Raw genomic sequence first — 13,111 nt, forward strand, 5'->3', positions numbered from 1 at the left:
CCCATCCCCCCTCCCAAAACCCCTTCCAGTAACCCTCTGTTTGTTCTCCATATTTATGAGTCTCTTATGTTTTGTTCCCCTCCCTGTTTTTATATTAGTTTTGTTTCCCTTCCCTTATGTTCATCTGTTTTGTCTCTTAAAGTCCGCATATGAGTGAAGTCATATGATATTTGTCTTTCTCTGACTGACTGATTTCACTTAGCATAATACCCTCCAGTTCCATTCACATAGTTGCAAATGGCAAGATTTCATTCTTTTTGATTGCCAAGTAATACTCCGTATATACCACATCTTCTTTTTTTTTTTTTTTTTTTTTTTTTTTTTTATGAAATTTATTGACAAATTGGTTTCCATACAACACCCAGTGCTCATCCCAAAAGGTGCCCTCCTCAATACCCATCACCCACCCTCTCCTCCCTCCCACCCCCCATCAACCCTCAGTTTGTTCTCAGTTTTTAAGTCTCTTATGCTTTGGCTCGCTCCCATTCTAACCTCTTTTTTTTTTTTTTTCCTTCCCCTCCCCCATGGGTTCCTGTGAAGTTTCTCAGGATCCACATAAGAGTGAAACCATATGGTATCTGTCTTTCTCTGTATGGCTTATTTCACTTAGCATCACACTCTCCAGTTCCATCCACGTTGCTACGAAAGGCCATATTTCATTTTTTCTCATTGCCACGTAATATTCCATTGTGTATATAAACCACAATTTCTTTATCCATTCATCAGTTGATGGACATTTAGGCTCTTTCCATAATTTGGCTATTGTTGAGAGTGCTGCTATGAACATTGGGGTACACGTGGCCCTATGCATCAGTGCTCCTGTATCCCTTGGATAAATTCCTAGCAGTGCTATTGCTGGGTCATAGGGTAGGTCTATTTTTAATTTTCTGAGGAACCTCCACACTGCTTTCCAGAGCGGCTGCACCAATTTGCATTCCCACCAACAGTGCAAGAGGGTTCCCGTTTCTCCACATCCTCTCCAGCATCTATAGTCTCCGGATTTGTTCATTTTGGCCACTCTGACTGGCGTGAGGTGATACCTGAGTGTGGTTTTGATTTGTATTTCCCTGATAAGGAGCGACGCTGAACATCTTTTCATGTGCCTGTTGGCCATCCGGATGTCTTCTTTAGAGAAGTGTCTATTCATGTTTTCTGCCCATTTCTTCACTGGGTTATTTGTTTTTCGGGTGTGGAGTTTGGTGAGCTCTTTATAGATTTTGGATACTAGCCCTTTGTCCGATATGTCATTTGCGAATATCTTTTCCCATTCCGTTGGTTGCCTTTTAGTTTTGTTGGTTGTTTCCTTGGCTGTGCAGAAGCTTTTTATCTTCATAAGGTCCCAGTAATTCACTTTTGCTTTTAATTCCCTTGCCTTTGGGGATGTGTCCAGTAAGAGATTGCTACGGCTGAGGTCAGAGAGGTCTTTTCCTGCTTTCTCCTCTAAGGTTTTGATGGTTTCCTGTCTCACATTTAGGTCCTTTATCCATTTTGAGTTTATTTTTGTGAATGGTGTGAGAAAGTGGTCTAGTTTCAACCTTCTGCATGTTGCTGTCCAGTTCTCCCAGCACCATTTGTTAAAGAGGCTGTCTTTTTTCCATTGGATGTTCTTTCCTGCTTTGTCAAAGATGAGTTGGCCATACGTTTGTGGGTCTAGTTCTGGGGTTTCTATTCTATTCCATTGGTCTATGTGTCTGTTTTGGTGCCAATACCATGCTGTCTTGATGATGACAGCTTTGTAGTAGAGGCTAAAGTCTGGGATTGTGATGCCTCCTGCTTTGGTCTTCTTCTTCAAAATTCCTTTGGCTATTCGGGGCCTTTTGTGGTTCCATATGAATTTTAGGATGGCTTGTTCTAGTTTCGAGAAGAATGCTGGTGCAATTTTGATTGGGATTGCATTGAATGTGTAGATAGCTTTGGGTAGTATTGACATTTTGACAATATTTATTTTTCCAATCCATGAGCAGGGAATGTCTTTCCATTTCTTTAAATCTTCTTCAATTTCCTTCATAAGCTTTCTATAATTTTCAGCATACAGATCCTTTACATCTTTGGTTAGATTTATTCCTAGGTATTTTATGCTTCTTGGTGCAATTGTGAATGGGATCAGTTTCTTTATTTGTCTTTCTGTTGCTTCATTGTTAGTGTATAAGAATGCAACTGATTTCTGTACATTGATTTTGTATCCTGCAACTTTGCTGAATTCCTGTATCAGTTCTAGCAGACTTTTGGTGGAGTCTATCGGATTTTCCATGTATAATATCATGTCATCTGCAAAAAGCGAAAGCTTGACTTCATCTTTGCCAATTTTGATGCCTTTGATTTCCTTTTGTTGTCTGATTGCTGATGCTAGAAGTTCCAGCACTATGTTAAACAGCAGCGGTGAGAGTGGGCATCCTTGTCGTGTTCCTGATCTCAGGGAAAAAGCTCTCAGTTTTTCCCCGTTGAGGATGATGTTAGCTGTGGGCTTTTCATAAATGGCTTTTATGATCTTTAAGTATGTTCCTTCTATCCCGACTTTCTCAAGGGTTTTTATTAAGAAAGGGTGCTGGATTTTGTCGAAGGCCTTTTCTGCATCGATTGACAGGATCATATGGTTCTTCTCTTTTTTTTTGTTAATGTGATGTATCACGTTGATTGATTTGCGAATGTTGAACCAGCCCTGCATCCCAGGAATGAATCCCACTTGATCATGGTGAATAATTCTTTTTATATGCCGTTGAATTCGATTTGCTAGTACCTTATTGAGAATTTTTGCATCCATATTCATCAGGGATATTGGCCTGTAGTTCTCTTTTTTTACTGGGTCTCTGTCTGGTTTAGGAATCAAAGTAATACTGGCTTCATAGAATGAGTCTGGAAGTTTTCCTTCCCTTTCTATTTCTTGGAATAGCTTGAGAAGGATAGGTATTATCTCTGCTTTAAACGTCTGGTAGAACTCCCCTGGGAAGCCATCTGGTCCTGGACTCTTATTTGTTGGGAGATTTTTGATAACCGATTCAATTTCTTCGCTGGTTATGGGTCTGTTCAAGCTTTCTATTTCCTCCTGATTGAGTTTTGGAAGAGTGTGGTTGTTCAGGAATTTGTCCATTTCTTCCAGGTTGTCCAGTTTGTTGGCATATAAGTTTTCATAGTATTCCCTGATAATTGTTTGTATCTCTGAGGGATTGGTTGTAATAATTCCATTTTCATTCATGATTTTATCTATTTGGGTCATCTCCCTTTTCTTTTTGAGAAGCCTGGCTAGAGGTTTGTCAATTTTGTTTATTTTTTCAAAAAACCAACTCTTGGTTTCGTTGATCTGCTCTACAGTTTTTTTAGTTTCTATATTGTTTATTTCTGCCCTGATCTTTATTATTTCTCTTCTTCTGCTGGGCTTAGGCTGCCTTTGCTGTTCTGCTTCTAGTTCCTTTAGGTGTGCTGTTAGATTTTGTATTTGGGATTTTTCTTGTTTCTTGAGATAGGCCTGGATTGCAATGTATTTTCCTCTCAGGACCGCCTTCGCTGTGTCCCAAAGCGTTTGGATTGTTGTATTTTCATTTTCGTTTGTTTCCATGTATTTTTTAATTTCTTCTCTAATTGCCTGGTTGACCCACTCATTCGTTAGTAGGGTGTTCTTTAACCTCCATGCTTTTGGAGGTTTTCCAGACTTTTTTCTGTGGTTGATTTCAAGCTTCATAGCATTGTGGTCTGAAAGTAAGCATGGTATAATTTCAATTCTTGTAAACTTATGAAGGGCTGTTTTGTGACCCAGTATATGATCTATCTTGGAGAATGTTCCATGTGCACTCGAGAAGAAAGTATATTCTGTTGCTTTGGGATGCAGAGTTCTAAATATATCTGTCAAGTCCATCTGATCCAATGTCTCATTCAGGGCCCTTGTTTCTTTATTGACCGTGTGTCTAGATGATCTATCCATTTCTGTAAGTGGTGTATTAAAGTCCCCTGCAATTACCACATTCTTCTCAATAAGGTTGCTTATGTTTATGAGTAATTGTTTTATATATTTGGGGGCTCCGGTATTCGGTGCATAGACATTTATAATTGTTAGCTCTTCCTGATGGATAGACCCTGTAACTATTATATAATGTCCTTCTTCATCTCTTGTTACAGCCTTTAATTTAAAGTCTAGTTTGTCTGATATAAGTATGGCTACTCCAGCTTTCTTTTGGCTTCCAGTCGCATGATAAATAGTTCTCCATCCCCTCACTCTCAATCTAAAGGTGTCCTCAGGTCTAAAATGAGTCTCTTGTAGACAGCAAATAGATGGGTCTTGTTTTTTTATCCATTCTGATACCCTATGTCTTTTGGTTGGCGCATTTAATCCATTTACATTCAGTGTTATTATAGAAAGATACGGGTTTAGAGTCATTGTGATGTCTGTATGTTTTATGCTTGTAGTGATGTCTCTGGGACTTTGTCTCACAGGGTCCCCCTTAGGATCTCTTGTAGGGCTGGTTTAGTGGTGACAAATTCCTTCAGTTTTTGTTTGTTTGGGAAGACCTTTATCTCTCCTTCTATTCTAAATGACAGACTTGCTGGATAAAGGATTCTCGGCTGCATATTTTTTCTGTCTAGCACCCTGAAAATCTCGTGCCAATTCTTTCTGGCCTGCCAAGTTTCAAAAGAGAGATCAGTCACGAGTCTTATAGGTCTCCCTTTATATGTGAGGGCACGTTTACCCCTTGCTGCTTTCAGAATTTTCTCTTTATCCTTGTATTTTGCCAGTTTCACTATGATATGTCGTGCAGAAGATCGATTCAAGTTCCGTCTGAAGGGAGTTCTCTGTGCCTCTTGGATTTCAATGCCTTTTTCCTTCCCCAGTTCAGGGAAGTTCTCAGCTATGATTTCTTCAAGTACCCCTTCAGCACCTTTCCCTCTCTCTTCCTCCTCTGGGATACCAATTATGCGTATATTATTTCTTTTTAGTGTATCACTTAATTCTCTAATTTTCCCCTCATACTCCTGGATTTTTTTATCTCTCTTTTTCTCAGCTTCCTCTTTTTCCATAACTTTATCTTCTAGTTCACCTATTCTCTCCTCTGCCTCTTCAAGCCGAGCTGTGGTGGTTTCCATTTTGTTATGCATTTCGTTTAAAGCGTTTTTCAGCTCCTCGTGACTGTTCCTTAGTCCCTTGATCTCTGTAGCAAGAGATTCTCTGCTGTCCTGTATACTGTTTTCAAGCCCAGCGATTAATTTTATGACTATTATTCTAAATTCACTTTCTGTTATATTATTTAAATCCTTTTTGATCAGCTCATTAGCTGTTGTTATTTCCTGGAGATTCTTCTGAGGGGAGTTCTTCCGCTTGGTCATTTTGGATAGTCCCTGGAGTGGTGCGGACCTGCAGGGCACTTCCCCTGTGCTGTAGTGTATAACTGGAGTTGGTGGGCGGGGCCGCAGTCAGACCTGATGTCTGTCCCCAGCCCACCGCTGGGGCCACGGTCAGACTGGTGTGTGCCTTCTCTTCCCCTCTCCTAGGGGCGGGATTCACTGTGGGGTGGTGTGGCTCGTCTGGGCTACTTGCACCGTGCCAGGCTTGTGATGCTGGGGATCTGGCGTATTAGCTGGGGTGGGTAGGCAAGGTGCTCGGGGGCAGGAGGGGCAGGCTTAGATCGCTTCTCCTTAGGTGATCCACTTCAGGAGGGGCCCTGTGGCAGCGGGAGGGAGTCAGATCCGCTGCCGGAGGTTTGGCTCCGCCGAAGCGCAGAGTTGGGTGTTTGCGCGGAGCAAGCAAGTTCCCCGGCAGGAACAGGTTCTCTTTGGGATTTCGGCTGGGGGATGGGCGGGGGAGATGGCGCTGGCGAGCGCCTTTGTTCCCCACCAAACTGAGCTCTGTTGTCAGGGGGCTCAGCAGCTCTCCCTCCCTTTGTCCTCCAGCCTTCCCGCTTTCCGAGCAGAGCTGTTAACTTATGACCTCCCAGACGCTAAGTCGCGCTTGTTGTGGGAACACAGTCCGTCAGGCCCCTCCGCTTTTGCAAGCCAGACTCGGTGGCTGTGCTTGGCCGGCGAGCCGCCCCTCCGCCCCGGCTCCCTCCCGCCAGTCCGTGGAGCGCGCACCGCCTCGCCGCCCTTCCTACCCTCTTCCGTGGGCCTCTCGCCCTTCCTACCCTCTTCCGTGGGCCTCTCGTCTGCGTTTGGCTCCGGCAACTCCGTTCTGCTAATCCTCTGGCGGTTTTCTGGGTTATTTAGGCAGATGTAGATGGAATCTAAGTGATCAGCAGGACGTGCGGTGAGCCCAGCGTCCTCCTAAGCCGCCATCTTGCCGCCTATCTACCACATCTTCTTTATCCATTAATCCATCAATGGACATTTGGGCTCTTTCCATACTTTGGCTATTGTTGATAGTGCTGCTATAAACACTGGGGTGCATGTATCCCTTCGAAACACACCTGTATCCCTTGGATAAATGCCTAGTAGTGCATTTTCTGCGTTGTAGGGTAGTTCTATTTTTAGTTTTTTGAGGAACCTCCATACTGTTTTCCAGAGTGACTGCACCAGCTTGCATTCCTACCAACAATACAGAAGAGATCATCTTTCTCTGCATCCTTGCCAACTTCTGTTGTTGCCCGAGTTGTTAATGTTAGCCATTCTGACAGGTTTAAGGTGGTATCTCATTGTGGTTTTGATTTGTATTTCCCTGATGATGAGTGATGTTGAGCATTTTTTTCATGTGTCAGTTGGCCATCTGGATGTCTTCTTTGGAGAAGTGTCTATTCATGTCTTTTGCCCCTTTCTTCACTGGATTATATATTTTTTGGGGTGTTGAGTTGGATAAGTTCTTTATAGATTTTGGATACTAACCCTGTACCTGATATGTCATTTGCAAATATCTTCTCCCATTCTGGCAGTTGCCTTTTAATTTTGCTGATTGTTTCCTTCGCTGTGCAGAAGTTTTTTATTTTGATGAGATCCCAGTAGTTCATTTTTGCTTTTGTTTCTCTTGCCTCCAGAGACGCATTGAGTAAGAAGTTGCTGTGGTTTTTGCCTGTTTTCTCCTCAAGGATTTTGATGGCTTCCTGTCTTACATTGAGGTCTTTCATCCATTTTGAGTTTATTTTTGTGTATGGTGTAAGAAAGTGGTCCAGGTTCATTCTTCTGCCTGTCGCTGTCCAGTTTTCTCAGCACCACTTGCTGAAGAGACTGTCTTTATTCCATTGGATATTCTTTCCTGCTTTGTCAAAGTTTAGTTCGCCATACATTGTGGGTCCATTTCTGGGTTCTCTATTCTGTTCCATTGATCTGAGTGTCTGTTCTTGTGCCAGTACGATACTGTCTTGATGATTATATCTTTGTAGTATAGTTTGAAGTCCAGGATTGTGATGCCTTCTGCTTTGGTTTTCTTTTTCAAGATTGCTCTGGCTCTTTGGGGTCTTTTCTGGTTCCATACAATTTTAGGATTATTTGTTCTAGCTCTGTGAAGAATGGTGGTGTTATTTTGATAGGGATTGCATTGAATATGTAGATTGCTTTGGGTAGTATCGACATTTTAACAATATTTGTTCTTCCTATCCAGGAGCATGGAATCTTTTTCCATTTTATTTGTGTGTCTTCTTCAATTTCTTTCATAGGCTGTCTATAGTTTTCAGTGTATAGATTTTTCACCTCTTTGGTTAGATTTATTCCTAGGTATTTTATGGTTTTTGGTGCAATTGTAAATGGGATCGATTCCTTGATTTCTCTTTCTGTTGTTTCATTGTTGGTGTATAGGAATGCAACTGATTTCTGTGTGTTGGTTTTATATCCTGCAACTTTGCTGAATTCATGAATCAGTTCTAGCAGATTTTTTTGGTGGAATCTTTAGGGTTTTCCAAATAGTATCATGTCATCTACAAAGAGTAAAAGTTTGACCTCCTCCTGGCCAATTTGGATGCCTTTTTTTCTTTGTGTGAATTGGTGATTTTATGTAGTAGTATGATGATTCCCTTGTTTTTATCTATGAATCTACTATAGGTTTTCACTTTGTGGTAACAACCTAACTTCAATTGCATATAAAAGCTCTACTCTGGGGTGCCTAAGTGACTCAATCAGTTGAGGATCCAACTTAGGCTCAGGTCATGATCTCACGGTTCATGGGTTCAAGCCCTGTGTCAGGCTCTGTGCTGACAGCTCAGAGCCTGGAAACTGCTTCGGATTCTGTGCCACCCTTTCTCTCTGCCCCCTCCCCTGCTCATGCTCTGTCTCTCTCTGTCTCTCAAAAATGAGTGATCATTATAATTTTTTTAAAAAACTCGACCCTTTCTTTTATGTTCTTAATATCACAATTTAACTCTTTTTATACTGTGTATCACTTAAAAGTTACACGAGTTGTAGTGATTTTTAGTACTCTGTCCTCTTTCATACTAGTATTTAAGTGGTTAACATACCATCTTATTACAGTATTAGAATATTCTGAATTTTACTATATATTTACCTTTACTAGTGTTGTATATGTTCATATGTTTTCATGTTACTAGCTAGCTTCATTTCAGTTTCAAGAACTCCTTTCAGCATTTCAGGCAGGTCTAGTAGTGATGGATTCCCTCAGCTTTTGTTTGTCTGAGAAAGTCTTTATTTTTCCTTAATTTCTGAAGGAAGATTTTGCTTGATTATGCACTTTTGTATGCCTTGGAAATGTCTTGTGTTGTTCAGGTTACAGCTGTATTCAAGATCTGTACCTTTCTGGGGTGCCTGGGTGGCTCAGTCGGTTTAGCCTCCAACTTTGGCTCAGGTCATGATCTCACGGCACATGAGTTCGGGCCCCACGTAGGGCTCTGTGCTGACAGTTCACAGACTGGAGCCTGCTTTGGATTCTGTGTCTCCCTCTCTCTCTGTCCCTAACCCACTCACATTCTGTCTCTGTCTCTCTCAAAAGTTAAAAAAAAAAATTAAAAAAAAAAGGAACTGTACCTTTTATATTATTTAGGAAATCTAAAATAGCTTAAAATATAAAATTTATATATATATGATTTTATTGAATTGAGAGTAGAATTCTATGATAGAACATTTTCCTCATGATTCTATGCCTTATAACCTAAATTAAAAATTAAAAATCCATTTACTTAACACATTAGTGTCTGAAACTTAAGCTTTGGCAGGATAATTTAGTTGTCAGATTCAGAAGATCTCCCAAGAAACTTTAAAGCATATAGAGAAAGAGAAGGATTCTGGTGTCACAAGATGTTATCTATTTTGTGGTAAACATAAGAATTCATGACACTGCTCACATCCAATATTTTCTTATTGCTAACGCATTTCTTAATTCTCTTATACTTCAAGTAGCTTTCCACTGCTAACATAAGTCTTACTTTAAAAAAAAAATTTTTAATGTTTATTTATTTATTTTTGAGACAGAGAGAGACAGAACATGAACGGGGGAGGGGCAGAGAGAGAGGGAGACACAGAATCGGAAGCAGGCTCCAGGCTCTGAGCCATCAGCTCAGAGGCCGACGCGGGGCTGGAACTCACGGACCGCGAGATCGTGACCTGAGCTGAAGTCAGACGCTTAACCGACTGAGCCACCCAGGCGCCCCATAAGTCTTACTTTAAAGCAAAGAACCCCACATAACTTCATCTGCCTAACTACAACATGCGGTCTAAAAATTAGACCAGAGGGCAGGAAGGTACAAGCACTTTATGACAAAAGAAAAGGAGCAAGACAGACATGTGATAGCACCATACTTGATATAAATTTCACATTTGCTCTGGTTCTATACCTCCAGCCTAAGTGCTCTTTTAGGTTCCACAGAAGAATGTTCTAACACAATAGGAGTAAGTACTCTGTGATGTCTACCTAACCCAGGGTGATGACAGATGGAAAAGATGAGCAGGAATAAATATTCCAAATTCTTACGTATGACTTTGTATTCAGGTATTTCTAAATGCTTATGAGGAAAGATGGCTAAAGACTTCAAAAGAAACAATGTTCCTTTTAAATATTTCTATGCTTACTTTACACTCATTCTTACAGTAAAATTTTAAGTAAGGTAGTTTCAAATCATTAATAATATAGCATAACAGTAATAGAGACTATTTTATAATGGCTCTTAAAATATAAGTGAACAATTTTAGAAGATATGAATGTATACAGCTTGATGAAGAGATTAGTATACTATCCAGGTAATATTTTTTCTGTGAGAAGAGATAAGTTGACATCTAAAGCAATCAAATTATTCTTTCAACTAGCTTGCTATTCCTTGAGATTAACATCTGTAGTCTTTGAGTGCTCATTATATCTAGATAGATGTGAAAATAAAAAGAAGTGGTATTGTCCTGGAAACTTCTAATCAAAGCAATAATAAAACTTTTTGGGTAACTAAATTTTTGTTTCCTTAATTAATAGCTGCTCTGAGTGAAAATTTGTTTAAAGGTGATAAACTGAGGAGCCTAAGGAAATCAATATAATTCAAAAGAAAAATGAAATGTTCTTGTGATATAAAATATGTACCTACCTTTGTGGAATGTAGAACATATGTTGGGGAGGTGGTTTATAGAGGACTCCTTCATACACAGGCCAGAGCCCACTTAAAATTCTGAAGAGAGAACTTTTTCCACAACCATTGGGCCCAGTTATCAAAAGGTGCATTCCTTCTTGTACCTAGAGTAAGAAATAGAATTATAAACTGCAATATTTAAAAGTGATTTCATTTGGCAGCATTTAAAAGCAATTCTTTGCAAATTTTGAAACACATGATAACCGAGGATTAGCAAGGATTCAAAAAATATATATATCAGGAGTGAGAACATCAAATTTGGCTTTGACTTTGCTCTGAGGCTAATAGCATGATAAGATAATCCAACTCCAAAGGAAATAGACCTTCTTGGAATGAGCACTGGATTTCTAAAATTTTAATTGAGGTCCTGTCATCAGATGTTATACACATATATAGAAACAAAACCACATGGGAAATAAGAAAGTATAAAATTTTAAATTAACATATATTAAATTTGACTTTATTTATATTAATATTTGACTAAATTTATACTGAACTCAAATACAACTTGGTTGTATTTGTCAGTTGGAGTTATTAGCTATAAAGCAAAGTTTATTCTAAGATCCAGATGGTTGGTTTAATTTTCTATTTCAGCAGTCTGAAATGTTACACAATCACAAAAGCTCATCAGAGAGATGAAATGATTCTAATTCTGTTTTGTTCACAGATGGGGAAAATACATTTACCAAGCCAAGAGAGAGGAAAGCAAGAAGACTATAATTTAGTCTTATGTCTAGGAATGGATTAAAACATATATATATATATATATATGTCATATATGTTATATATATGTTATATGTGTTATATATATGTTACATATGTTGTATATGTATAATATATAATTCTAGGAATGAATTAAAACATATATATATATATATATATATAATAAGTTATTTATCCATTATCAGTTGGATGCTTCTCTTTAGAATTCTCCATCTTATTTATCATTTAAATTTAAACAGTTAAGTTTCATGAATTCCCATTCCACCCAATAGAATCAGGAAGCTGTCAGGAAGATATGTCAACCTTACATATGTTGTATATGTATATTATATATGTTGTATATGTATAATATATAATTCTAGGAATGAATTAAAACATATATATATATATATATATATATAATAAGTTATTTATCCATTATCAGTTGGATGCTTCTCTTTAGAATTCTCCATGTTATTTATCATTTAAATTTAAACAGTTAAGTTTCATGAATTCCCATTCCACCCAATAGAATCAGGAAGCTGTCTTAGTGTGGTATTTAAAAGGCATTGTAAAAAAACAAGGAAAAAGAACAGCATTTAAAAATTTGCCTTAAGAACACTGATAAGAACATTTCTAAGAACAAATGATATTTTGTAATCAGTACTAAAAAGTGAATATAGCATCAACGTATGAAAGGCAGAAATCTGTATGCTTGTAGATACAGTTTTGTGTAATAAGGACACAAATATCTAAGTATCAGTGATATAGGATATGTCATATTTAAAACTCAATGATGAAGGAGTGCCTGGGTGGCTCAGTCTGTTAAGGGCTTGACTCTTGATTTTGGCTCAGGTCATGATCTCACAGTTTTTGAGATTGAGCACCGAGGTTCTGTGCTGTTAGCCTGCACAGAGCTTGCTTGGGATTCGCTCTCTCTTCCATTCTCTCTACCCCCCTCACCCAAAAAATAAATAAATAAATAAATAAATAAATAAACTAAAAAAAAAAAAAGAAAACTCAAAGGTGAAAAAACACTATATTATTTGCATTATGTCAGTATAAGGGATCACTTCCATGTCTACATATTGTGTATAACATAAGCTGGAATCTTCTTGTTGGAAGAAGGTGGTGGGAAGAGGAAGGAAGGGAAGGAAAAAAGGGAAGGATTGGGAAGGAGGTTAAGATAAAGGGGCTAGGGATGTATACAATAAGTATATGTAAAGCCAAAATGGTTCAGATTTATGTTCTGTCTAAATAATTAGATTTCCTTAGTAAACACTGATTGGATATCTACCATGTGCCAGACATTCCTCTAGGCACAAGGGCTACAGTGCTACCCAAGACACATTTCTGTTCTCATAGAGCTTATATTCCAATGGGAAAGACGGCAAGAAACATGTGAACAAAAATTAAGCAGTGATAAATACTTCTTTAATGGCAAAACAAGAAAGATTCATTTGGGAAAGATGGTGGCATTGTGGGGTTGGAGGTGGTAGGGGGGATGCTTCTTTTGAATGGTGGACAGGAAAATCCTCTTTGAGGAGGTAACGTTTAGGCTGAGCCTGCATGACAAGAAACAGCCAGTCAGAGCAGGAGAAAGAACATTTCAAGCACTGAAGGCAGCTACCACAAGGACATAAGACAGGAGTGAGCTTGAGTCTAAACATTTTACTATAGATATTTTTTTCTCCCTAATTGTAGCCAATTGAAAAGTTATTTTGATAGAATAGTTTGAAGAAAATCCTGGGAAGAACCCAGAAAGAATTAATTTTGTGATTTGTTGCACTCTGTCACTAAAGAGAGGGTTAAGGAAATTTAATTTTGTAGAAGCATAAATACCTCCCAAATGATTTTTTTAAAGGTATGTGGCATGGCAAAAGGCATATTCACAAAATATTTTAATAGCATCATTCTCTATTAAGAATTCTCAGAAATTT

The 13,111-nt window shown here is 38.8% G+C and overlaps 1 protein-coding gene across 1 annotated transcript in view; it reads right to left on the minus strand.

Annotated features, from left to right (window-relative positions):
• Nucleotides 1–13,111, minus strand: part of ABCD2 (ATP binding cassette subfamily D member 2) — a 69,966-nt gene that overhangs the window by 36,612 nt on the left and 20,243 nt on the right. The window contains exon 6 of the mRNA XM_047867053.1: nt 10,428–10,573. Within this exon, the coding sequence (XP_047723009.1) occupies nt 10,428–10,573 (146 nt within the window). The remainder of the gene's footprint in view (nt 1–10,427; nt 10,574–13,111) is intronic.

This window comes from Prionailurus viverrinus, chromosome B4, assembly GCF_022837055.1.
Source record: "Prionailurus viverrinus isolate Anna chromosome B4, UM_Priviv_1.0, whole genome shotgun sequence".
Lineage (NCBI taxonomy): Eukaryota > Metazoa > Chordata > Mammalia > Carnivora > Felidae > Prionailurus > Prionailurus viverrinus.